The following is a 27,965-nucleotide window of genomic DNA, read 5'->3' on the forward strand; positions in this document are numbered from 1 at the left end:
GACAACTTTCCTGTGAAACTCAATAGTCTATTCTTTTTCAACGAAATGGAGGCTATTCCATGCGAGAAATTGCCAAGAAACTAAAGATCTCATCCAACAGTGTGTACTAGTCCATTTAGAGAACAGCACAGAAAGGTTCTAACACAGGGGTGCCAAACTCATTTTAGCACACAAAAAAATCTCACGGGGACCGTACTAGTACATTTGAGAGAAATAGGGAAAAGAAAAAAGAAAAAGAGAGAAGGAAATAGAGAGAAATAAAATGAGTGAGAGAAGTGAGACTGAGTCAGGAGAGAGAAAGAAGGTAAGAGACATAAAAGAGAAAGAGTGAGAGAAATGGCAAGCACAATAGAGAATAGAGAAAAAAGTCAGAAAAATAGAAGATAAGAAATAAAGAGGGCAGCACGGCGGCGAAGTGGTTAGCGCTTGTGCGGCACAGATCATGTCATGGGAACCTGTCGTGGGTTCAAATCCATCTCCAGACTTCCTGTGCGGAGTTTGTATGTTCTCCCCGTGCTTGCGTGGGTTTCCTCCGGGCACTCCGGTTTCCTCCCACATTCCAAAAACATGCATTTCAGGTGAATTGGCCGGTCCAAATTGTCCCTAGGTGTGAATGAGCGAATGAGTTGTCTGTCCCCGTGTGCCCTGCGATTGGCTGGCAACCAGTCCAGGGTGTCCCCTGCCCACTGCCTGATGATTGCTGGGATGGGCTCCAGCATCCCCGCGACCCTACTGAGGATAAGCGGTGCAGCTGATGAGATGAGATGAAGAAATAAAGAGCAGTGAGATGGAGAGAATAAAAGAAGGAAAAAAGACAGCAAGAGAAAGAAAGGGAGTACGATAGAGTGAGGTGAGAAAAAAGGAAAGAGTGAAAGAGAGAAATATAGAGAATGGGAGAGAAAGAAAGGGAAAAAAGAAAGTTAAGGGCATTAGCAAGAGAAAGAGTAAAAAGAGTGAAAGAAAAAGAAAATATTTCGAAAAAGAAGAGAGGAAGAAAGAGAAAGCGGAAGAGAGCGGGTAAGAGAGAGGAAAGAGAAATGCAACAGTTGCTTAGCTATTTTAAGTACATCTCATTTATCCCTTGTGCTTTCTTAGCTTTGTCTTGTGGGCCGGATTCAAAACCTTAGCCGGTCATATGTGAATTTCCCTGAATAATGAATAAAGGATCTATCTATCTATATCCAGCCTGCTGGCCACCTGTTTGACACTTGTGTTCTGCCCAAACAAGAAAGAGAAGTGGGCACATAGATTACGGTCTATAATTTGAGGAATAGAAACAGGTTCTCAACTAGCAGCTTGGTTAAGTAGTATCCGCAAATCACAACAACTACAGTGAAGTGGATCCGTCGAGCTGCCGGCCTTTAAGCAAAATGGCAAAGGAAAAGGAAGACATTAATATGGGCAAAAGAACAAACATTGGACAACTCATTAGATAAATAAAAGTCTGTCTTTTTCATGGAAAACACTAAATTGTCTGGGTGAAACTTTTGAACAATACTGTAGGTAGGGCGAAGTGGTAACAATTTGCATTGAAATCAAAATAATTCCGTTTAATGTTTCTACCTTTTGACAGGTTACTTCTCTGAATCGTGAAACGCACTTTGAGGTAACAAACAGGCAGGTATTTGAAGTTATTTTTAAAATGTTTTTGATAGGATTGTTGTAAATTTAGAAGTGTAATAACGACAAATGTTGAACATTACAGAGACCCTTACAGTTAAATATTTTCCTTCCTCTAAACCTCGTCAACTATTTTGCTTAAGAATAGCTGCATTGTCGTGTTTGTTACTCCGGTCTGTTTGATAATCCTAGTTTTACAATTGTGCCCCCTTGATGTGTTTGAACTCCCTCCCCCAACAGTTCTGCGCATTGTTTGTAATAAAATACAGGACCTGCTGAGGTACCTCAGATGAGTATCAGGTCCTGGGAACTGATTACATCTCCTAATGAGCTGATAGATCGAACAGTTTTTGAAGTCTTTTAGGTGAGTTAGAACTGTAGCTCATCACCAAAACTGAGACACTGAAGGAGGTCTCTGTCCCTCTGGAGTAAAGCAGCTGACAGAGTTTCCATGGGCGGTAGAGACACTGAAATCTCTCTATTCAGAGACGGAAATGATAGAAACTTCTGACTCTGATTTTTAGCTAAGCCGCTAAATTCTGTCGACAGTACTCTTATCTCCATGTCTTGGGGTAGTTTGGGGGACTCGGCTTTAGGGTGCACAGTAACAGAGTTGAGCACTTGCTGTATTTTCTGGGTTGGTACCGTTTGGGTGTTTTCCAGAACTCCGAGCTGCGTTTCTAGTAGTCGCAGAGGAACTTGACTGGGCACTTCTTGCTTGATGGTGTCTGCTACCAACGTCTGGCAGTGTGTGATGAGGCATGGTTGCATTTCTTCTTTCAGATGAGGTCTCTCAACAAAGGAATTTGTCTCCTGAAGATGTTCCGTTGCTAACTGGATGGGGTTGTTCAGAGTCTGAGAAGGGCCCACTGAAACCGGTTGTCCCTGGTCCAGCTGATTCTCCACTTTCAGATTGGTCGTAAGCGCTGGCCCTTCAAACAACTTGATGATCAGCTGCTGCGATTCGCCTAAACTCAAAGGCTTGGTATACTCCTCATTTTCGGTGAGCAACGGAAGCCCTTGTGGCTCAAAATGCTCCAGTAACAACTGGAAGCCTTCTTCCACGTTCTGGAGCTCTATCTGAGACGCAGGGGAGAGGAGCATACAATCCAAGAGGCTCAATGGGTGCTCGTTCTCAAGCGTTTCAACTGAAGTCTGTCCCTCTGTGAGGTCAGAGATTTCAGTTTTGATGCAAGGCAGCTGGACAAATTTATTTTCCTCCATCAGAGCTTCCACAGACTCTTCTGAGTCCATTGCAGAGGGAGGATGGGAGATGTAGTGTGTGGTTTCTGAAGAGGAGTCTAGTTCTTCGGATGCCAGTATGTCCTTCTGGGCTGAAGTAAGGCACATGTTATTGACATGTGGAACTTGTGGATCTGGTGTATCTTCTGCAATGAAAATAAAAGAACATTATGCATTCTCTTGAGGAAAACAACAAGAAAAACAAAAGGAGACAAGGCATACTTCTACTTTCAAGTAAATCACAAATCAAAATAAGTTTCTATTCCAAACCAAGGGTGGGAAAACTACAGCCCATGGGCGCCATGCGGCCCATCAGGCTTTTTCATTAGGCCCACCAAACAAAAACAAGTCAAGTCAAGTCAAGTCATTTTTGTTTGTAAAACAAATTCAAGCAAAAAATATACCATGCATTAAATCGTAAAAACTATTAATTATCCTTTTTAATTTGATGCCACTTCTGTTCCCAGTGTCCATAACATTACAATTGCAATCTACATATTTTTCACTTGCTATTTTTCTCATGTATTTATTTTATTTTTTAAGATATGTATCAAATGTACAAATTGCTGTATTGAATTTTACAAAGCAAATTATTAAATAGGGCAGCACGGTGACACAGTGGTTAGCACGTGTGCGGCACAGTTCGTGGGAACCTCCTGAGTGGGTTCAAATCCAGCTCCCGGCCTTACTGTGCGGAGTTTGTATGTTCTTCCTGTGCTTGCGTGGGTTTCCTCCAGGTACTCCGGTTTCCTCCCACATTCCAAAAACATGCATTTCAGGTGAATTGGCCGGTCCAAATTGTCCCTAGGTGTGACTGAGCGAGTGAGTTGTATGTCCCCGTGTGCCCTGCGATTGACTGGCAACCAGTCCAGGGTGTCCCCTGCCCACTGCCCGATGATTGCTGGGATGGGCTCCAGCATCCCCGCGACCCTACTGAGGATAAGCGGTGCAGCTGATGAGATGAGATTATTAAATAAAGTGCTTTAAAAAGGAACGTCTATTATAACTTTACTTTAATTCGGAGTCATTAAGACCCAATTTGAGTAGATGGTTTATTTATAAAGAAACAATTATAAAATTAAAAACAAAATGTGAGTATCTTTATTTAATAATCAGGGTTCCTACACCTATATGGCCAAATTCAAGCATTTCTAGTACCATTTCAAGAAGAAATTCAGTGCTGATCCAAAAGAACAAGAACTTAAACTTGAGTTTAAGACCACAACTCTCAACCCCTAATTTTGGAACCCTAAAACCGGTTTTGAAACCCTCATTTTCAGTCCAAACACCTGACTCTAGCCCTAACCCTGTCTTAAACTGTAACACTAGCTCTAAACATTTTCTGGAACCCTACATTCAGTTTAGAACCCCAACATAAAACTCAAACCCTAGTTCCTAGCCTTCTTCTTCTTTATAGCTTGCCACTCCTTGCACATTTGCTCTCTGCACTATTGTACTTACAGCGTTATTGTTACAGTGTTAATGTTACTGTTTACCTGACTTGTTAACCTGACTGCCCATTTTGCACATCTGGTTAGCTACTCCTCTTGCACTATCGGCACTATGGTAAAATACTATACGTAGCCATAATACAATACAACTTTTACTTATATCTGTACATTCAAGGAAACTGTGCGGGTCAGATGTATCGACATTTCGTTCTGTATACACGTGTACTAGAATGACAATAAAGTAGATCTGAATCTGAATCTGAATTAACCCTGTTTTAAACCATAACCCTATCTCTAAACCGATTCTGTAACTAAACATTCAGTTTAGAACTCACCATTGAGCTCAAACCCAAGTTCCTGACTCTAAACCTACACCACTTTAGATGTAAGCCCAAGGCCCATCCCATTTCAGAACACTAAATTCAATGTCATATCCTAAATAGCCTAAGCCTCAGTTTTTCACCCAACCCCAATCCTATTTTGGACCCATAAAATAAGTTTAAAACCCTTATTTGAAGCTGAACCCTAGCCCAACACACAACCTAAAAAACATGGCAAAAATTTCAATTTACAAACACTTCACCAAAAAGCACTTTTCAAACCTTGAAAACACAACATTCAAATTTTCAATGATTTTAAGCACCCGTAAGAACCGTATGAATCTTTAATAATTCCTACCGTCATTTCCTTAATAAACTTTTGTCCAATTTTGGTTACTTAATATCTCTGCCTGAATGAAATGTTAAATAAACAGTTTGGTCACATTGAGTCTACGTAGTTTGTATTCTTCCTTGTGCTTTCTAGCATTTGTTTTTGGTTGCACCTTACAGAGGCAGAGAGAGGTCAAATAATATACAGTAAGACCTCGGTTATCGCGGTTAATGGGGACCAAAACCACCCGTGATAAGTGAAAATCCGCGAAGTAGCGGCGCACCTTCAAAAAAAAAAAAAAAAAAAAATACATATATATATATTTTTTAAATTATTATTTTTTAGACCCAGTTAAAGGGGACCAAAACCACCCGCTAAAAGTGAAAATCAGCGAAAAAACAAAAAAAAAAATCTCATCTCAATCTCATTATCTGCATCGCATATCCTTATTAGGGTCGCGGGGGGGGCTGAAGCCCAACCCAGCCACCGCCGGGCAGTGGGCAGGGGACACCCTGAACTGGTTGATCGCAGCTGCAAATCACATTAGTTCTCGCAGTTAGCTGCGTTCTTCATCGACGCACGAGCCGAGATTCACCGCTAAGAGTCGTACAGCTGGGCGACTTTACGTCCGCCCAGGACAATCGGAGACAAATTCACGACAGGGTGCAGTTCGGTCGCTCCCGCGAGCGAGCCCCTAACCCGCAGCGCGGGTACTTTCGGGCGCGATACGCACGACACCGACACAGTTACGGGGGTCCCGCGCACGTCCGCCGCCTTTCGCCTGCTGCGTGCGGACGGCCGCCTGTCGTCGCGCCGCGCTACTGGGGTCGTCGGACGAGCGGGCTCGGGGGTAGCCCGATCACGCCCGCCGCCTTTTCTGGCGTCGCGCCGTTTGACGCCGCGTGACCCACTATCAATACCAAATTCATTGTACCGTATTTTCACAAAAATAGGGAACATATAAAAGTCTCCAATTTAAGGAAAATCAGAAAAACAGAGAAATGCTGGTCACCAGTGTGTGCTTCCGCCGATTCCCCCCCCGTCCTGTCCCATCCAGCCGGCCGCCTTATCCCGCGTCCGCTGACGTTCCACCGAAAAACCCCGCAAAAAGTGAAAATCTGTGAAGCCCCTTCAAAAAAAATAAATAAAATAAATAAATAAATAATTAACCATTACAGACCGCGAAGCTCTGAAGCCGCGAACGTCGAACCGCGAAGTAGCGAGGTCCCACTGTACATTGTCCCTTTAAAAATTGTAAATCATTAATTTGAGCCATAAGACAAAATTTTAGGTGAAATTATATTTTTTTGCATGTTTTGGGGAGCTGGTCAATAGACTATATTAGGGCAGGGATTTCAAACTCACGGCCAACAAAATGGAAAGAGGGTGCTTTTGCTCACTTTCAGGCTCTGTAGTTTGTAGTCTTCCCTGGACTCATTCTTGGTTGTACTATACATACATTAAAGTGACATATAGTGGACACATCTAAAACACTGTCCCTTTAATAACAGTGGAATGTTTTTATTAGCATTGTTTTTGTTGAATAGCCCATTTGGCCCGGCCTCACCCTTGCTTCAGCGACCCCCGACTCAATTGAATTTGAGACCCCTGTTTCAAGGAAGCAAAACAATTATTAGTGCTTCAATAAAAAAAATTGACATACTTGAAACACTGGGGATAACTTTGCTCTTTCGTCGTTTCCTGCGTTTCCCCTGAGAAAATAAAATCAAATTAAGTTCTCATTTTCACAACCCACAATCAATACCAAATTCATTGTACCGTATTTTCACAAAAATAGGGAACATATAAAAGTCTCCAATTTAAGGAAAATCAGAAAAACAGAGAAATGCTGGTCACCAGTGTGTGCTTCGTGGGATGATATCAGGTTCCAGAAGCGACTTGGGTGGTGTCTGGGAGAAGGCAAGGTCATTTCTGCTGTTCTGTTTACAGCTAGGCTAACAACTCTACGGACCTTGTAGCTTGCCAATGCCAGGTCCATTTGGCATAAAATGGATGACCTGGAGCCACGACTCATGGGAAACCACTAAATTCGAAACAGTCTTTTTTTAACAATCATGGAGATCCGTCTCCATTCGAGGGCACCCGATGCTAGCGCAGAGCTAGCCTGCCGCTCTTAAATGTTTCTTACACTGAAGGAAAAACCTCCAATTTTGTTTTGCTTTTTTATAATGACACTAAAACCAAGGGTCCAAGCAATACCATTTCTGCGTGGAAGTCAATAGGTGATCAAGGCCACCCAGTGGGCACGCGCGCCCTATAGTGCCATGCACCCTGTGCAATGTTACATACATAAATAGAACCAGCTACAAGAGACTAGGCCCTTTGCTCATGTAATTATGGTATGTGACAATTCATTGCAGACAATCAAGCTTTCACTCACATAGTTTTCACAAGTAGACCAGCGAGGATAAAGCTGAGCGTGACGTCTTTTCTGAGCATCTGCTTCTTCGTAGTATTTGTCCCTGTCTGCCTGTGGGAGCAACTTCCACTGTGGACACAAAATAAGAACACATTTCAAGGACACATAAAGGGATCAATTAAGCCTGATCAAACCCTGACTACAGTGCAAGCACGATGCACTTAGTTGGTATGACCTATCTACAGCACCTGGTATTCCCAGGTGGTCTCCCATCCGAGTACTAACTAGGCCCGACCCTGCTCAGCTCCCCAGGTCAGGGGTCCTCAGGGTGATATGGCCCTGTAACAAGTTTTTACAGCAACCTTAACATGAGATTTCCATTTTTAAAAATAGCATCTTTTGATACATAATACTAACGGTTTGTGGATTTACTTAGTGGGTTGCGCAATACAGAACTGTATTTAATCACACTCTCCTTAGTGGAAGTAGTGTTGGCAAAAAGATTGACTTGAGATATTTGCAAATTATTCGAATGTAACGCTAACTTTTTCAGCAACTTACAACCCTAGAAATGATAACATTTTTCATGTAAATATGAACAGTCAGACTCCTGTGACGTTTGACAACACAACAGAAGCAAATAAGGTCAAGTTGTTTCATAACCATGGTCAATCAAATTGGAACACTGCTGCAAAGGCAGAAACTTACTGAAAGTTGCTACAAGGTGCATCCACCATCTTAACTTCGGGGATGAGCTCCTCCATTAGCCCTGCAACTGCCTCTACAGTCCCTCCCACAATCGTCTCTTCGGCTCTCATGCGAGCCTACATACTTTTATTCAAGCTCGTGATGACATCGACTTCAAAATACCGTGTTTGAAACACAGAGAAAACCCAAACTGTTTTTTACCCACATGCACTCTAATTCTGGCTGAATTTTCTAGGGAAATAATTTTGCAATTTTGAGCTCTGATTTTTATGCTCCGCATAGATTTTGTTGTGCGCTGAGAAGGTCTGAGCAGTGCCAATTGCCCACGCACACAGCATCTTAGAGGAACATTGCTTGGTACCTACCATTTTTCCTAGGGCCACATGAACAGACGCGCTGTCTCTTTTCTCCAGTTGCATGGTGACGACCTCTCTGTACTTATTTGCAAACAACATAAAGGCGTTGGGTGGCTTCTTGATGTAGGGACGCTCTCGGATGTGCTCAGTCTTCCTGGGGTTACTGAAATAAAACCCACAAACAGGTGTCTTTGAGAGGGAATTTCAAGTTTGACACATATATGCCAATGTTTTTCCCCACGGAGTTTCAAGAGAGAAAGGTATGTAGTAAAAATGTATACTTTTAATTTGCATGAAATAGGCTTACATCGTTGTGAAGAGATTTTGCGGTGGAGCTGAAGAAATTAAAGGATGCACCTGCTCAAATAATATTTCCCCATTCCTTTGAAAGAGAAAAGACTTTGTTGAAAAGATCAAAATTGATTTAAATCAAGCCACAGTGTGTATTATTTAACCACTAAATGGCACACTGTGTTTCCGGGTACGAGCGAGTGCCACAGTGCCGAAATGCCACAGTGCCACAGTGCAACTTGGGACCGGAAAAACATGTGTAAAAAAAACTACAAAATTCTTATGATATTTTTAAACAAAAAATAATATTGGTAATATAGTTCATGAACCAGTTGAGGGTATCCCCTGCCCACTGCCCGAAGATAGCTGGGTTGGGCCCCAGCACCCCCGCGACCCTAGCAAGGATGAGCGGTGCAGAAAATTAATGGACGAATGATAGTTCATGTATTTTTTTGTCTAATGTGCAAATAATTTTTTTTTCTGAATGAAAGTTGGTTCTACCACTGGGAGGCACTAAATATAACACACTATCCCATTCGGAAATGCGTGGGTTGCACTCACATGAAACCAACTGGTACCATCTGGGGAGCTGCAGGGGTCATCATCATGCTTGACGGTGCCCTCATCTGGAAAAAAAACATTGTTTAAGTTCGGCATTCACAAAAAAAAGCCAAGTTAATATTACCATTTGTTGAGGATGTGGACCCAAGACGTTTTGTATGGGCCATTGATGAGGCAGTTGCTGCTGTTTAAAGGACAGGTAAAATCAGTGCAGAATTAACATGATAAAATCTGTTAAAGGAGTCACAAGCAATACTATAAGTTTGAAATGTCATTTTATTGTTTTCCAATATTCCTTTGTGGGGAAAGGTTGTTTTCTTGTTTTGATTGTGAATATGTCTTCCTTCTGCAAGTAAAAAATAAATAGGGGTAGACCCTTAAAAGCATGGACTTCAGCCTGCTCCCATTTGGCACAGGTTTAACCCTTCTCAAGGTTTTTTTTTTCCTCACGCTGTGGTTCTTGCCCGAATGTTGGTTTAAGATCAGGCGATGGTGCAATACTAATCCTGTGCAGTCCTTTGAGACATTTTTGTGATTCAGGGCTATACAAATAAATGTAACTTGACTTGACTGACCTTATGTTGTTATGGTCTTCAGTGACCTGTTTCAAGGGAAAATAATGCCATACCTTGTGTGTTATAAAATATGTTTTAGGAGGTTGTATTAACTACCTACCGGAGTGATACTCCTTTTTGGCGGTCAGGATAGGTGAGACCCCAGGTCAAAATTGACCCACCAACACTGTTAGTGGTGCCAATTCCTAACACAACATGATAGTTAAGTATTGTACTATTGTGTTGTACAGCTATTTTTAATCTATCTACCCTGGTCACATCCCCTCAAGAGGGGTGACCAGCTATTTTTAGTGCAAATAATTTGTTTATTTTTGAAATTGACGATTCTTTTTGTTGTTGCGCTTTTCCCAAATAAAATAAAAAGCCAAACAAAATGTATTATTGCAGCCAAGCTACAATTAAAAAACAAAAAAAAATAAAAAAATAAAAACATGCTAAGAAATAAACCAATAGAAAAAAAACTTTTTCAAGTACCCTATTTACGATACAGAAACTTTAGGCTACCTAGGTCACATTTATCTTTCCAATAAATCCACAGTGAGACCCAAAGATTTTTTTCAACATACCTGACTGTGATTATGGAAACTGGCGTGACTGTTGAGGTGCACCGGTGGTCGGATCTGCTGCGGCATGTTGTACATATTGGGACCAGGTATCATATTAGCAGGCTGCGAAAAACGGGGCCCCACAGGGAACGTGGGGAGCATTTGTCTAGGGTGGCATTCTGGCCTGATTGGATGCATTTTGCTTCAAATTTCAGGTGATAAGTACAGACTTGAGCCAAATAAAAAAAACCTTTGGAGTCGTGCAAGAGCAGACTGTGCAAAAGTCTTCATTCATACACTTCAAAAATTAGCAGCATTTTATGAAACCATCAGACATTGGTTTCACACCTAGATTCTGAGATGCCTGGTTGTATTATACAACACCATTCCTGGCAGGAGTGATGAATCCTTGTCAGCATGATGTATGGTGACATCTCAAGGGTAACGCAAACAACTTAAGAGTGATTACTCGTGTCAAAGCCTCCAAAGACTGTTCCAATTTCCATGGCATTGAACTTTTACCCACACTAGAAATGTTTTACATTAAAAAAAAAGTATTCCTGAACTTATAACATCTTGTCCTTTTCACACCTGGGACTCATTGTTAATGTTACATCATGTTCGACTCTACCAAAATAGACATCCTGGATAACCTTTAAGTTTCCCAGACTTGTTTTATCTTTTGCAGTAATGACTGGAATACAAATCTACCAGCACTCCTGAACCCTTTCACCTGTGTCTGACTTTCCACATTACCCATTTACTATCCTTCTCACCACCCAAAAAACAACGACATTATCATGTTCCTTTGCTGATTTGGCTCAACATAAAAACACCTAATCCCATCCAACAAAAAAACTCCAAACAGAACATCCAAAAGCCACACATAAATCCAAACTTGGGACTCACCTTTTTAAAAGAGCATCCCCCACCTCACCATTCAACCCCTTTTCTCATGATATTCCAATGTATTATCCATTGAACTGGTCTTTGCAAGCTTCCACACTGAACAATTACACCCAATAAGCATGGTTGTGCTATGTATAATAACTGAAAGGCCACAATATGGCTTATGAAAGTGACAATGTGAAAGCACTGCATCAAATGGACTGTTAATGAAACAAATTGCAAATGCATTATGAACAGGATCATGATTTCATGGACATCCTCCCACAAATGATAACACCCACATCGTGCTGTGTCACATGCAAAGAGCCTAATTTTAAATCATCCCAGTGTTTGCGTTATGATTTAAAACAGTGATTGCATGAGGTTTTTGCTTTTAATGAATGGCATTTTTCACAGGGGGTATAGTATTCATCAGAGCCCGTCAAGAACGAAGTGACCCACGTTGACATATAACCGTCGGTTGCCTGCGACCATTTACGTAGACAGACTTTCAACGCGTTTGTTTCGCTCGCTCTCTTCAGTCTTTAGTTGAATTCGAAACGCTTCACGAATCATTTCCACCTGTCGTCAAAGGTTGAAAGGAACTCGTTTGGGGCCACATTTTACAACAGAGACGACCGATTGACTGCTAACCAATTTGTAGCATTTTTGCTAATCCCTCAAAGCTAGCGAGATTGTGTCAAATACACGTCAGCCCATACGATTTTTTTGACTGTATTCCAGTTGTTTCCCGATTTTTCCCAAAGGGTAATTATACTAAACTCACCTGTGATGTATCCAAAAATAAATAAATAAATGAACTGCTATAAACCATCTTGTTGTAAAACGATGTGCTATTGTGACATCGATAGAAACTTTTCAGTAGTGGACGCCGAATCTTTCCAAAAGCCCTTCCGCTCAATAAAATAATAATGAATATGCCTTAAATTGTTAAATACTTTTAAATTCAAAATAAATGCACGATAAATCTGAAAGTTATTTGGGAGGTTACACATTCGTCTCAAATTTATTTTAGTTGACAGAAATCAAACAAAGCCTGCCACCCTCAAAATAAAATAATAATGTGCCTAAAAACACAGAATACATTCAAATCATCCAAAGAAATGCGGAAAAAAATAGATTTGAATGGTATTTTGGAGGTTACCTGTTTTCCTCCAGAAACTTTTTAGATAACACCGAAACTAATCCACAGCTTCCCCCCTCTCAATAAAATAACAATGAATATGCGTCTTAAATTGCAAAATACTTAAAAAATAAATAAATTCAGAAAAGAAACGTAGAGACGTAATTTAGTTGACACAAAAGACAACAATCCCACCCCCTTTAAATAAAATACCCAAATAAGTGCCTTTAAACACACAATACCCTCAAATTAAGAACAAATGTGGAAAATTTGATAAACAATAAAAATATGAAGGGAAGTATTTTTTAAGTACGGTATCAATTTCATATAACAGCGGCGCAGCGGTTAGCGCGTGTGCGTCACAGTTCTGAGGTCATGAGATCGAACCTCCTGTGTGGAGTTTGCATGGTCTCCCCGTGCTTGCGTGGGTTTCCTCCGGGCACTCCGGTTTCATCCCAAAAACATGGATGTCAGGTTAATTGGCCGGTGCAAATTGTCCCTAGGTGTGAATGAGCGAGCGAATTGTCTGTCCCTGTGTGAAATGAAATGAAATGATCTGCATTTATATAGCGCTTTTCAAGTCAATGACTTCCCAAAGCGCTTTACAATGTGCTCCCAACCTGCTTATTGGGGGTATTAGGAATTCAGTGTCTTACCCAAGGACACTTCGACATGTAACACAGACGAGCCGGGATTCAAACTGGGATCCCTTGATCCCAAGACGAGTGCTCTACCTCCTGAGCTACTGCCGCCCCGCTACTGGCTGGCAACCAGTTCAGGGTGTACCCGTAGGCGCCTTACATGGTTGTAACCGCCTATTCATCTTGATAGTTTTATTTTTTTTCTCTATCAAAGTCTCTCTCTCACTCTCACACACACACACACACACACACACACACACACACACACACACACACACACACACACACACACACACACACACACACACACACACACACGTATATATAGTATACGTGTTTTACCTTGTAGTGCCATTTCTAATGTCGTTGCATACAATGTTTCACAATGTTCATATCCATGACAGTAAAGCCAATTCTTATTCTAATAAGTTTAAAAAAGTATTGTATTGTATGCACATATTGATTACGTCATCGTCTCTGATTATGCGATGTCACCTGTTTATAAATGTTGTTGAAAAAGAACAGCACTTAAGATAAAAATAAATATAATGTTAGCATAGTGCATGTACACTACTGTAATTTTAAATAACTTGATTTGAGGTTGAAATATGATCGCGAAATGAACATGTTAAATTGTACAATAATAAGTAACGTGTGCAAAAATAAGTTCCTGATTCCAATTTTATTTCCGTTCTTTCCCTCATTCGTTTGCAACATTCCTGTCAAAATGAACGTGACCGACTCTGAAATTGTTTAATTGATGTTGAAAATGTCAGGAAAAAATGTTAAAACGTCATATCGTCACGTCATATTGTCAGATATAAAAAAAATGTGAATATGCTTGATGGCTGTTGAGATTGTCGTTTTTGTTTTGCTGCTGTTGGTGTCGGTGGATTTGTTCAGACCGAGGACAATCGACTTTGGCCTGGACGGATCTATTGACACTAACAAAGATGTTATATAATGAAATTGTGAATATGCTTGATTGCTAATAAGATTTTCGAGAAGGGTTGTTCAAACCTCACTTTGTGTTTGCTGTTAAAAACGTCATATTGGAATATAATATTGTGAATGTGCTTAATTGCTGTTGAGATTGTCATGATTGTTTTCTGTTATTAGTGTCAATAAATTTGTTCAAACCAAAAAGACTCTTTGAATCAAGTGGCTTAAACCTCCAAAATGAACACGAAAACTTTCTTTGATTCACAGAGATGCTGTCAATAGACCCATCGCACCCAATTCGCTCCATATATAATGCTTTGGATTGATTTTGCAGACGTGACTAAACTCTGCACGTACAACCTTGCGTGACGTAGTCCGCGACACTTTTTTAATAAACAATTCACATTTTCATTTGCGTAAGCGATCGGATGCAAAGTGGCTCTTTTTGCGTTGTTATTGTTTCATTTATTAACTGCGACGTCAGCAACTACATGCCATGCGACCCTGTTGATTCTGCTACGTGTAAAAGCAGGGAAAAAAGCTATGTGCGCCCTAGTTAAGAAATGTGCATGTGCTCTATCGCCGTTTTGGTTAAAAATAAATAAAGGAGAATCACTGAATCTTTAACTGGCAACCAATCCGCAAACAGGTGTGACACTAAATATGATTATAGGTTAAGACTTTTAGGGGTGGTGAGCACCCAGAATAAGGGGTGGGCAAACTTACATACAAAAATGGTCAAACTATAATGATATAGAGGAATCATAGTAGTAGTCACAAACATGTTTTTTATGCCAATGTTGTCCTAGTTGTCCCTATGTACGTTTACAACAAAAATCCTACAAAATGATTACTAAACAAAATATCCGATATGGTACTTAAAAGAGGGTCTAACATATTTTTTTCATCCTGATAAATGGTAAATGTTCTGCATTTATATAGCGCTTTTCAAGTCAATGAAGACCTCCCAAAGCGCTTTACAATGTGCTTCACTCTTACCCATTCACGCACACACACTCACACACCAATAGGGAGTCAGCCATGCAAGGTGCCTACCTGCTTATTGGGGGCATTAGGGATTCAGTGTCCAAGGACACTTCGACATGTAAAACGGAGGTGCTGGTAATCAAACCTCCCAATTAGTGTTTCATTTTTTGCATTTTATATGTCTCAGCTTTTATATATATGTATATATATATATATATATATATATATATATATATATATATATATATATATATATATATATATATATATATATATATTATATCTCATCTCATCTCATTAGCTGCACCGCTTATCCTCAGTAGGGTCGCGGGGGTGCTGGAGCCCATCCCAGCAATCATCGGGCAGTGGGCAGAGGACACCCTGAACTGGTGGCCAGCCAATCGCACGGCACACGGGGACAGACAACTCACTCGCTCAGTCACACCTAGGGACAATTTGGACCGGCCAATTCACCTGAAATGCATGTCTTTGGAATGTGGGAGGAAACCGGAGTGCCCGGAGGAAACCCACGCAAGCACGGGGAGAACATACAAACTCCGCACAGTAAGGCCAGGAGCTGGATTTGAACCCACGCAGGAGGTTCCCACGACCTCAGAACTGTGCCGCACACACGCTAACCACTGCGCCACCGTGCATGTGAACTGCGATAAATATATGTATATAATTCCAACAGTAATTCCATGATACAAAAACACTATTACAGAAATATTACAACATAAATACTACGAACATAGAACTACAGTAATATTACAAAAATACTAGAGATATACTACATACATAATGCTATGGAAATACCACAAAAATACTACTGTAGAAAAATTACAAAATAAAAATACAGTAATACTATAAATTACTAAAGAAATACTACAAAAATAAACATGTTAAAATGTACAATATTAAGTAACGTGTGCAAAAATTGTTTTCTGATTCCAATTTTATTTCCATTCTTTCCCGCATTCTTTTGCGATATTCCTGTCAAAATGAATTTGTAGTATTTACTGCAGAAATACTACAAATTACCACAAAAAAATAAAATTCAAGTAATACTACAAAAATACTATAAATATACAACAAAGATAAATACTACAAAATACAACTATAGAAATTGTACAAAAGTACTGCAAAAATAAACAGTAATAATGTAGTATTAGTACATCATGACTACAGAAATACTACAAAATACTACAGTTATACAACAGATATTGTCATGTCCAGCATGGTCGCTGTGGCGACCGGCTGGCCCCGCCCCCTGGGCACCGGCTGTAGTAGATCATCTAATCTGCGTGTGTGCTTTTTAAGGGCAGATTGTGGGTTTTGCCGGTTGCTGGTTCATTGCATTTTTCTGTTCTGCATTGCATTGTGCTGTTCTGTTTTGCTCCATTTCTTTTGTTTGAGTTAGTGCCTTTAAGTCTGTTTTGTGAGCGTTTCCTAGTCTTAGTTCCTGTTTGCCTGTAAGCCTGTTTTTGTTTTGTTTTGTCCCTGAGTGTTGGACGACTTTTATTTCCTTAATAAAAGTTACTGATCGTTACGCGATTGAGTTCATCCTTCCTGCCCCCTGCCTCCGATCTGGTCCGGTCCCGTGACAGATATAGTACAATCACTGTACAGGAAAAAGAACTACAAAAATACTACTGCAGAAATACTACGATGCAGGGCTAGGAATCAAATGACTAAACCATCTCAAGGCAGAGTATTTCTGACACTGCGTTCTTCACATTTTGGCTGATAACTTCAATTCTATTGAAATTACTAGCATCAATATATTCGGTAAAACACGTTTGATTATTCAACCAGCAGATGACACAACACTCTTTCTTAGGGATGAAAAGCAAGTTTCTTATGCTATAAATATGAATAATACATTTACCAGGTCTTCTGGTTTATGCTTCAATCTCAGTAAATGTGAAATTTTGCCTTCCAAGGAATGTTTAGTCACGTCTATCTCTAATACTGGGAAGAGGCACTGCAGTGTTCGGTGCATGACCACCAGATTTTGCAACTGCATTGTCCCTGTGAGGGAAATTATGGTCAAAGTGTGCCTTTTATACTATAACCGGGTTGCGTGAACATGTGGGTAAGGGTTGAAGTGTCTGGAAAAGACCCGTAGTGGTTATTGAGAATGTGTCCAGGGGTAGGCACAGTTAAAGCATACCTAAGAGTCCAAGCCAAATCGTTTGTTTTAGACACACTTAATACACTAGAACTAGAGGAGTGTGACCATTTTGAAAATTGGGCATCTCCAAAAGGTGACCATAAACACACTTTTGATTCTAACACATGGTATCAGTATGCTAAATTAATTGCAAAGAAAAAGGATCACAGCAATTGTTTTGTATGCTCTGTCAGATTAATTTGGGATATTAATCTTTGGCTGATATGAGAGTCAAGGAAGATGCAGGTTTGATATCAACAGGAGGCCTCCAGTAACCGCGGGGAGAAAAACGGACCCACTCCATTGAATGACTCCCTTTCTCTCACCGTGGCCCAGTGACCTGAATGTTTTTATTTGGAAGAAGTCAAGCAGTTGTAAAAACATACCAAGATGACTTTCCTGTATCCTTCAAAATAAAGACTGAAAGTGTGCATATATTTTAAACAGAAACATATAAAAGAGTAGAAAAATAGAGAATAAGTAATAAAAATAGTATGAACTCAAGTACATTCCATCAGAGCCATTTGTGACGTGAATAATAGAGATAATAGAGAAAATTACAAATAACTAGATTTAATATACCTTACATTTCCCCCCTGTTGTAAATTTCGAAGAACATCCGTGAAAACAATACCAGAGGTTTCAAGTTTACACATCATTAAGAAATCCAACAGGTTGTTAGCTTTGTGGAGGGGCGAAAAACCTTCGTAAAGGAAAAAATTCCCCTCCTCCCACCTCGTTTTTATGAGGTCGAGAGTGTTTCTTATAAAACATAGAAAACATAGTAGTAATAAGTGATGGTTAACTATAAGAATCATAGCTAAAACAAACAAAAACCAAAACACACAAAAAACAAAAAAAAACTAAATCCTGCCTGCGCGTTGGTCCCCACAGGGCCTAACCCGAGCCTGTGTGACATCGTAGGTCGCCTGCCGACGACGGTGTAAGCAGGGGCCCGACCGGCCTTACCCACTCGGATCTTCGTGTGTCAGTGGTGTATACAGTGAGGGGGTTTTCCCTTTTAGTTGGTAGGGATAAGTCCATTAGACAACGCTGTCTGGGTCAGTATCATCATCATCAGAGTATTGTGGGACAGAAATCAATTTGTAATGGTACATATGAGCAATAAACATTCTTGACACCATCTTCTTTGTCATGGGCACAATGCAGCAAGAACATACGCCACACAGGAGAATAAAGATCACTAGGATTCCGACAAATGGTGCCAGGATCTTCACCAGAATCTGGGACCAGCTGCCAGAGTACAGCCAATCGAGCCATCCCGGCTGAGCGTCCTTCTCCTGGGTCAATGTGTTTTCATCCGGGATGTAGGTGCAGAAGTGTTCTCCTATCAGTGCACATACACCACCCTGACCAGGTGTATTCCCCTTCTATTGGCTTTATGACAGGACATGTCGTTTGTTGGCTTTCTGGACCCCAAATTTTCGTGCGGATGTTGGCTTGCATTGATTGGGCTGGCAAGAGGAGCAGGGTGAGGATGAGTCCCCACCCTAGGATGGTGACAAGCATGTTTATTTGAGTTCGGTGATTTTTTTGCAGTGACTCTGGTGAATCCAGGTGTCTCTTTCAGCTATCTTTATAGCTGTCGGCGTGGTGAGCAGGACCCAACGTGGACTGGACCAGCTCTTTCTTTTCACCACTTTTACGAGCACCAGGTCACCAGGAGTCACTGTCTCCTGAAACAAAGGAATAGAACCAGGCGGCAGATCATTTGCAGACACAACTTGTTTCTCTCTAAATAGTTTACATAACCACTCTGTCATTGGATCTGCTTGGTTTTTTTCTTCTGAGAATGGCTGACCTTCCCACATTGGAAGGTGGAAAGGTCTGCCATGCACAGCCTCAAATGGTGTGATGCCTGTGTTTATTGGTGTAATTCTCATATATGTTTTAACTAGACTTAGACATTCAGGCCATGGTTTGCCTGTTTCTTCCATTGTCTTTTTGAGTCTTAGTTTAACTGTCCCATTAGTTCTTTCAACAAGCCCTGCACTCTGTGGATGATAGGAACAGTGGTATCTGAGTGTTATACCCAGATGGGTAGCCATGTTGTCAATAATGTCATTGACAAAATGGCTGCCATTATCACTCCAGAGCACTCTTGGAATGCCATGCTCTGGGATGATGTGTTTACAAATGGCTTTGGCAACTGAAAGTGCATTGTTATATTTTGACGGTACAATTTCTACCCACTTTGAAAACGAATCAACAAGCACAAGACAGTATTTATATGGACCACTTTTAGACAGTTCAATGTAATCCATATGTACGATTTCAAAAGGGTAAGTCCCAGCTGGGGTCTTCCCTCGTTTTGGCCTAATGTTACCTTGGACGTTGTGTCGGCAACAAACCAAACAAGATCTACAAAAATTTTTAGAATAGGTTTGTAATCCTAACGGTACTATAAATGCTTGTCGTACCACGGAACACATCCCCGGTGTTGAGACGTGGTTTTACCATGACTCAAAATAGCGACCGCGTGATACAGACTGCGGGGAATGACGGGTTTGTTGTCTTTTTGAAAAAGTCCTTCAAGAGTTTTTGTGACTCCCATGTCCATCCATTGTTGCTTTTCTTTGTCAGGTGCATTGTCTTGCATGTCTATTAAAATTTGTGTTGGAATATGAGACGAATTTTCTTGATTTGTTTGGGTGAAAGTATCTGATTGTCGAAGTGCAGCTTTTTTCGCAGCTGCATCAGCTTTTGCATTTCCAAGTGAAACAGGGTCTTTGTTTGTTGTATGTGCTTTGCATTTGCACACTGCTAATTTAGAGGGCAGTAGTACTGCTCTCAACAGTTCTGTTAGCAGTTTTGCATGTTGGACTGGTTTGCCGGATGAGGTCTTCATTCCTCGTCTTGCCCATATGGTAGCAAAGGTGTGGATGGTTGAAAAGGCATACTGGCTATCTGTATAGATAGTGACAGGTTTGTCTTTGAACAGTTTACAGGCTTCTGTCAGGGCAATTATCTCTGCAGCTTGAGCTGAGTAGTTGCTGGGCAGTGGTTCAGATTTTAAAGTCTTTGTCTGGCTGACCACTGCATAGCCTGGGTTGTTCTGTCCAAACTGGTCTTTGCCTGATGATCCATCCACAAAAATGGTGTCTCCTTCGTCGAGTGGTGAGTCTTTGAGATCTGGGCGAGGTTTGTAAACCTCTTCAGTCTTTTCTGTACAGTTATGCGGTTGTCCATCTTCTTCTGTAGGTAAGAGGGTTGCTGGGTTGAGGGTGTTACACCTTTTGATGGTTAGGTGAGGTTGGGATAATAAGCTTCGGCTTCCTCTGTCCATTTTATAGGGGCATTTAGTGGTAGATCTTCTTTTTTTACCACCATGTGATCCCCTTTAACCGTTAGTGTCAAACCTAGTGTTTTTATCAAGTCTCTTCCCAACAGATTTTCTGGACATTCAGGAACATAGACGAAACGAATTTCTCTGTGTTCAGTTCCATCTTCATCAACAACTGTCGTTGGTTTAGTGAAATATCTCTTGGCGGGTCTTCCTCCTACTCCAATTACTAACACTGATGACTTGGCCAATAATACTCCTGGTGGAAGGTTTCTAACCACAGATGATTGGGCTCCCGAATCTACTATAAAATCAACTGGTTCTTCTCTTGGTCCTACCTGTACTTCTCTTTTAGGAGGATTGACCGATGATATGTTTCCAAATAATACACTAAGATCCAGAATGGGAGTTGGTAGCGGATCTTCAGATTCATCAAAGTTCTCCTCATCTTCCTCCTTGTCTATCTCTGTCGGTTAGTCAATCTTCGGATATTTGAGGATTATTATTTTTATGATAATGCCTTGGTTTCAGCTTGGAATTGCACTCATCTGCGAAGTGTCCATATTTTCCACAATTGTAGCAGTTGTTGTTGTTCTTTGGACGTCTTTTCCTTCTTCCGGTTAACCGGCCGTACTCTCTTCCACGACCTCTTCTTCCTTCTTCATAATACATCGGCGCAGATGGGGTGTTTCCAGCGGCGGAAAGACCTTCAAGTAGTGTTGTTATGGTGAAAACAGCTGTCTGGCTTTGCTTCTTCCTCTTCAGATCTTCAGCGTGGATGGCGTGTGTCACTAGATCACTCATTGTGGCTGTTCTCCAGGTGATCAGATGTTTTCTTATATTATTGACGATGCTGTCTTCCAGACCATCTAGGAAAGCCGACCTTAGCATGATTTGGAAAGGTGTATCCGGGGCTTCAGCTTCTTGGACTCCACTGCAGTTTCTCATTTTCTCTGTCAGCCTTTCGACATATTGCCTGACTGATTCTCCTGCTTCCTGGCGGCATTGGGTGACGGAGCTAAAATCAGGTGGCTTGGTGAAAGCTTCTCTTGTTCGGTCCATAATTTGGGTGAAATCCGCAGTCAAATCATCTCCATATGGACGTGCGTCTTGGTTGACATCGAGGGGGTTGAAGTTCCCCATAACCCGTCCTACCCTGTATCCTAAAAGGTATCTGAGGACCGTCACAATTTCTGGGCCATTTAACCTGCAGCTGTTGACAAGCTCCCTAAGTGCTTCAATCCATCTTCCCACGTTCTGTTCTAAAGGAGGGATGGAAGCACAGGCTTCTTTCATCTCAGTTTGGGTCCAAGGGCGATAAACGTGAATTTGTCTTTCTTGGCCCAAAACTCCGAAAGCTGGATTTGCAACAGCTATCATTGGATATATAGGATTTGTTGGTATGGACGAATCAGGCAGTTGGGGGTACAAGTTGGCTGGTTTTGTGGTGGTTATGTTGATCCTCGCCGTTTGTTTTGGAGCGGATGTACTCATCTCTTCATTCTTTGCTTGAAAAGTCTTGCCTCTGGTGCGGCCTCCCATTGGAGAGTGGTGCTTTTCAATTTCTCTTTCTTCACCCCCAACTTTTCCTCCTTTTGCTCGCTCATCCCTCTTATGCCTGTCGCTGACAGCCGTACGTTGATACTCCTCTTCTCTAACCCTCGCTTCGTTCTGCTCCTGTTCTCTCCTCACTCTGTTCCTGACTATCTCTCCATTCACCCCAGTTTCTTCTTCTGCTTCAATCTTCATGCGTAACATTTTTCTCTCTTCCTTGCTAGCAATATCCATCCTTCTTTTCTTACTCTGATCAATCCACAGATGTAATATTCCTATCTGTGAGTCTATCTCACTTGTGTTCTTCCCTTCCTAGCCCTTTCCTTTCTCCTGTGAATTAACTCAGTTTTCAATTCGAGCTTTGTCTCTATTTCCTTCAGTTTTTGATTAAAACCTTTCTTTAGCCATTTCTCCAAATATTTTGAACTATTAGGGTTTATTCTATTCAGAAATTTCACATCTGGGTCCTCTGCTAGCATCTTTCTTTGGGCCTGGCCCATTTTTTCTTAAACAAATGTCACCCACAAAGAAAAGTATCTCTCAATAGCTTATTCCTGATCTTATTAAACTTTGACTTGCTAATTTTAAACTAAAAATGGCCTTTTTTTTTTTTTCTATTAATTTTATTTCCTGGTATTGCTTTTAATTTATCCGTGTAAAATTACCAAATTGTATTTTACCTAACTTCTTCTTTCTTAAATTATCAATTTTCAAGTGAAAAAGGAGAGGAGAGTGTAAAGGAATCCTTTGTTCTGCCTCTCTTTCTCCCCCCCTCCAAAACGCAGGAATAATTCCGTGGGCCGGCGAGCGCATGCGCAGTACACAACACATAAGACAAAGGACACCAGAGGAATGCGGGAGGGGTTAGGGACATGCAAAAAGTAACTAACAGCTCAGATAAATAAATCACGTACACAGACAGACATAGGGCCCACAGACAGACTCCTACAATACTCCCCACTTTAATGAAGCCACGTATTTATTCTGGGTTATTTTATTTTGGCCTGCTCATTTTAAGACGATTTCAAACAGAGGACTCTGCCGACTGCAGAGATTATATATATTCTCAAAAGCGAACCACTTTATGCCTGTCTTCTCTCTCTGATTTACGAGGCAAATTCCTCTAGTAATATAAAAGTGCCGTCTAACTTTCCGTTAACAGCAACTGAAACGAGGCCTATTCCTCTAGTTTCATTCGATTGAGACTAGTAATCAATCGTACAGGCTACCGACACCGTTAGCGATGAGGCGAATCCTCGAATCCGATAATCGGCTCGTCAATATATGAATCACACACACACATATATATATGTATCATACATATATATGGACATACACAATCATATTTGACTCGGTGAGGCACAACCCTCGAACCAATTTAATAATTCGCTAATGAATCCCCAATTGTCAACCTCTTATTTCATTTTATGGCTTTCCTTAATTATTTTTAATCTTAATATCAAAAATGCATCCCACCTGATTGATCAGATCAGCCTCCCCTTGTTCGAAGAACGGTTTTCCCAGGTCGTTGACTGAAACTTGATGGGAGAGAGAAAAAGAAGAACCAGTCAGGTGGTCCTTTGTTTGAAAAAAAAAACTGTTGAAAAGTTCTCCCTCCTCAGTCAGACGACTGCTGGGGCATGTCCCGGGTTTCGGCACCAAAATGACAGATTAATTTGGGATATTAATCTTTGGCTGATATGAGAGTCAAGGAAGATGCAGGTTTGATATCAACAGGAGGCCTCCAGTAACCGCGGGGAGAAAAACGGACCCACTCCATTGAATGACTCCCTTTCTCTCACCGTGGCCCAGTGACCTGAATGTTTTTATTTGGAAGAAGTCAAGCAGTTGTAAAAACATACCAAGATGACTTTCCTGTATCCTTCAAAATAAAGACTGAAAGTGTGCATATATTTTAAACAGAAACATATAAAAGAGTAGAAAAATAGAGAATAAGTAATAAAAATGGTATGAACTCAAGTACATTCCATCAGAGCCATTTGTGACGTGAATAATAGAGATAATAGAGAAAATTACAAATAACTAGATTTAATATACCTTACATGCTCATCCATGCCTACTTCTGTCTTACAACCATTTATATATGCTACAGCCATGACCAGAAACGATGAGTTAATAACTATACATGCCACGCAAGGTGAAGGGGTATCTGCAAAACACCAAGCACTCGACAAGCAACTTCGGGAGGCACACATTGGTTTACATACTACAATTTTAAAACATAATTTGGTTCCATGCACAAACAACATGGGTGCAGAAAGGTGTTTTCATATTTGTGGGTTTTTTGAAGGACCGGGAGTCGAGCTAGGGGAAGTCGATAATCAACAATGTAATGAAACAATAACGTTAGATGAAAATAAGTTAGAGACAAAACATACTATATTAGATGGGGTATGGTGGATGTGTGCTTGGAAAGCATATTCGTCAATACCTGTAAATGCTTCTGGGTTAGGCACCCCTGTAACAATCACCGATCACACTTATGTTTTAACTGCCAACCACCTCCCAAATCAAACTGAGACACATACAACATATAGCCGTAGCAAACGGGAATTAAACCTCGCCAAATTTATAGAACATGATTCAGTACTGTATATGGAACTGATGTACCCAAGGAATTCAAGCATCATTCAGTGGGATAAAAGGTTATCCTTTCTATTTTACCTCCATTGGGAGTAGCGAAAAATATGTTACGTTTAGAAACATTTATACAATAGATTCCAAAATTTTGTCAATGCCTCCTTTGAAATAGAACGACTACAAAATGACAAAATTTCAGCCCTCCGTATTATGGTGCTCCAAAATAGACTAGCACTAGACTTAATAACCGCAAAAAAAGGGGGGATTTGTGCTATGATAGGGAATTCATGCTGTACTTATGTTCCTGACAACACTAACAGCACACCAATGAAAGATGCTATACACGTAATGAATGATCTGAAGGATGCAATGGAGAGACTCACATCCGGAGCCGGAGAGCTCTTGGTTTGAGTCCATGTTTCCAAACACAATTTTAAGATAGCTGATCAAGGGTTTTACACTGATTATTACATTACATTACTAATCCATTGCCTTTTTCCTATGTTGTATTGTTCCAATTATTCAGCGTTGGTTTTAAAAAAATGATTTTTTTCAGTACAACCTCTTACAATGAAGTTATGCATTTACAGGCAATTGGAGCCAATGAGTGGGATAATGAAAACACGGAATTGCTGTAAGCTTTGCTTGTCTTGGCCATATGGTGATTGCTTGGAAAAGAAGGATCGGAGGGGAATTTTCCTTGTATTGATAAAATGCGAGGTTTTACGCCCCTCCCTCGACAAGTAAGGTAGTTTGTTATCCTTCCTGTAACAGCTTATAATGACGGCTGCATTGAAAACTGCTCAGGAGGAGGTGTAGCTTGATAGGATAAAAGTTAGTGTGCCTTTTATACTATATTCTATCTTTGTGTGTTAATATATTTCTGTATTGTAATCAAAACGAGTTGTGCTTTTCAAGTTGTTCTCGGAAGCCGGCGCCCTCAAGGTCGGGACGATACGGTTCCCAGGCCAAAAGGCTACAATTCAGACATTTACAGTTAAAAGTCCTCTTTAATCAAATAGGTGCACAAACTCCCTTGCTAACCGTCTTCAACTTGAAAGGCTGCTGGGTTCGTCTTGTTCTGTGGAAGTTTGACTCCCAGATTCCAATGTTCTATTACTCATTTATTATTCCCGCATGCTATCGAGCGACCAACATTATACACAGCATTTCTTTTCCGAACCAATCAGAAACCTTACTGTGTCCTCCAACCAGAATCCACAAGATCGTATAAAAAAGAGAGGCACACTTCAGTTTGCGGAAGTATTTGCCTTTTTTCTATGTGCTTGCTTTACTTTAATAAATTAGTTTGATTATAACTTAAAAGTTTCTTAAATCACCTGGACATCGTTTTCAACCTGACAGTCCTGTCCTAAACAGTTAATCGGTCAATCCCACATATAGCAAGCCTACCCAGCTGCTTTCACACATCTGTTTCTAAATGGTTTTAACTAAAAATAATTATGTTTTTTCCCCCATACAGTTTTCCCACAACCAGAGGGCCCTTAAAACCAATAATATATGCAAACATTTTGATATTTTTATCTTAGTTTTTGTCCCTCCCTTGCAGTTCGTCTTTTTTTTCCCCTGCTATTTTTGTTTGGTGTACAAATTGGTTTTACTGTTAATGTAACATTGCTGTAAGATTGTTGTATGGAAATGTTTCTGCATTTTCAATGAAATGTTTAATGAAATGAAATGATCTGCATTTATATAGCGCTTTTCAAGTCAATGAAGACTCCCCCCCCAAAAAAATAAAATAATATATACTGGACTGTCTCAGAAAATATTGTGATAAACTTCTTTATTTTCTGTAATGCAATTAAAAAAACAAAAATGTCATACATTCTGGATTCATTACACATCAACTGAACTATTTCAAGCCTTTTATTATTTGAATATTGCTGATTTTGGCTTACAGCTGAAAAAAACTCAAAAATCCTATTTCAAAATATTAGAATACTTCCTCAGACCAAGTAAAAAAAATAATTTTATAACAGCAAAACTAAATCAAACATTTGAAAATGTCCATTGATGCACTCAGTACTTGGTTGGGAATCCTTTTGCACGGATTACTGCATCAATCCGGCGTGGCATGGAGGCAATCAGCCTGTGGCATTGCTGAGGTGTTATTGATGCCCAGGATGCTTCGATAGCGGCCTTCAGCTCATTTGCATTTGTAGGTCTGGTGTCTTTCATCTTCTTCTTAACTATACCCCACAAATTCTCGATGGGGTTCAGGTCAGGGGAATTAGCAGGCCAATCAAGGACAGTGATGCCATGGTCAGTGCACCAGTTACTGGTGGTTTTGGCACTGTGGGCAGGTGCCAGATCATGCTGGAAAATGAAATCCTCATCTCCATAGAGCTTTTCAGCAGATGGAAGCATGTAGTGCTCTAAAATCTCTTGGTACACAGTTGCATTTACTCTGGACTTGATGAAACACAGTGGACCAACACCAGCAGCTGACATGGCTCCCCAAACCATTGCTGACTGTGGGAACTTCACACTGGATTTCAAGCAACTTGGATTTTGCTCCTCTCCAGCCTTTCTCCAGACTCTGGCGCCTTGACTTCCAAATGAAATGCAAAACTTGCTTTCGTCTGAAAAGAGGACTTTGGACCACTCTGCAACTGTCCAGTGCTTCTTCTCCATAGCCCAAGTCAGACGCTTCTTCCATTGTCTTGAGTTCAGAAGTGGCTTGACCATGGGAATACGGCTATTGTAGCCCATTTCCCGGACATGTCTGTGAACTGTGGCTTTTGATACCTGGACTCCAGCTTCAGCCCACTGTCTTTGAAGCTCCCTCAAATTCTGGAAGCGGCTCTTCTTCACAATTTTGTTAAGGCTGCGGTCATCTCTCTTGGTTGTGCAGCGTTTCCGGCCACATTTTTCCCTTCCAACAGACTTTTTGTGGATATGCTTTGAAACTGCACTCTGTGAACAGCCTGCTCTTTGAGAAATTTCTTTTTGTGTCTTACCCTCCTGATGGAGGGTATCAATGATGGTCCTCTGGACAGCAGTCAGATCAGCAGTGATTTAGTTTACTGAACTGAGTGTTTTTAAGGCTCAGGAAACCCTCGCAAGGTGTTTCGAGTTAATTAGATGATTCAGGTGATTAGTTGAATAGCCTACTTGTATACTTTTTCATGATATTCTAATATTTTGAGATAGGATTTTTGAGTTTTCTTAAGCTGTAAACCAAATTCAGCAATATTAAAATAATAAAAGGCTTGAAATAGTTCAGTTGATGTGTAATGAATCCAGAATGTATGAGATTTTTGTTTTTTTAATTGCATTACAGAAAATAAAGAAGTTTATCACAATATTCTAATTTTCTGAGACAGTCCA

The 27,965-nt window shown here is 40.6% G+C and overlaps 1 protein-coding gene across 12 annotated transcripts; it reads right to left on the reverse strand.

The window, feature by feature from the left end:
* Window positions 1-773: 773 nt before the first annotated feature.
* LOC148347974 (uncharacterized) lies at window positions 774-12,190 on the reverse strand. 12 transcript variants are annotated; one of them, XM_088322498.1, is made up of 9 exons: window positions 12,056-12,132; window positions 10,402-10,458; window positions 9,385-9,444; window positions 9,261-9,325; window positions 8,716-8,790; window positions 8,418-8,571; window positions 7,366-7,473; window positions 6,628-6,676; window positions 774-3,008 (listed from the first exon to the last, which is right to left on the reverse strand). In XM_088322498.1, the coding sequence occupies exons 1-9, from the start codon at window positions 12,101-12,103 to the stop codon at window positions 1,990-1,992; spliced, it is 1,635 nt and encodes a 544-aa protein (XP_088178624.1). In that variant the 5' UTR covers window positions 12,104-12,132; the 3' UTR covers window positions 774-1,989. The 12 variants fall into 12 exon arrangements, with proteins under 12 accessions (XP_088178624.1, XP_088178627.1, XP_088178623.1 ...); XM_088322501.1 differs by lacking the exon at window positions 12,056-12,132 and adding an exon at window positions 11,290-12,042 and having other exon boundaries at window positions 10,402-10,503; XM_088322497.1 differs by lacking the exon at window positions 12,056-12,132 and adding an exon at window positions 11,290-12,042 and having other exon boundaries at window positions 10,402-10,564.
* Between the last annotated feature and the right edge of the window lie 15,775 nt (window positions 12,191-27,965).

Source organism: Urocampus carinirostris, chromosome 18, assembly GCF_059441175.1.
Source record: "Urocampus carinirostris isolate Australia breed hairy pipefish chromosome 18, RoL_Ucar_1.0, whole genome shotgun sequence".
In the NCBI taxonomy this organism is placed as follows: Eukaryota; Metazoa; Chordata; class Actinopteri; order Syngnathiformes; family Syngnathidae; genus Urocampus; species Urocampus carinirostris.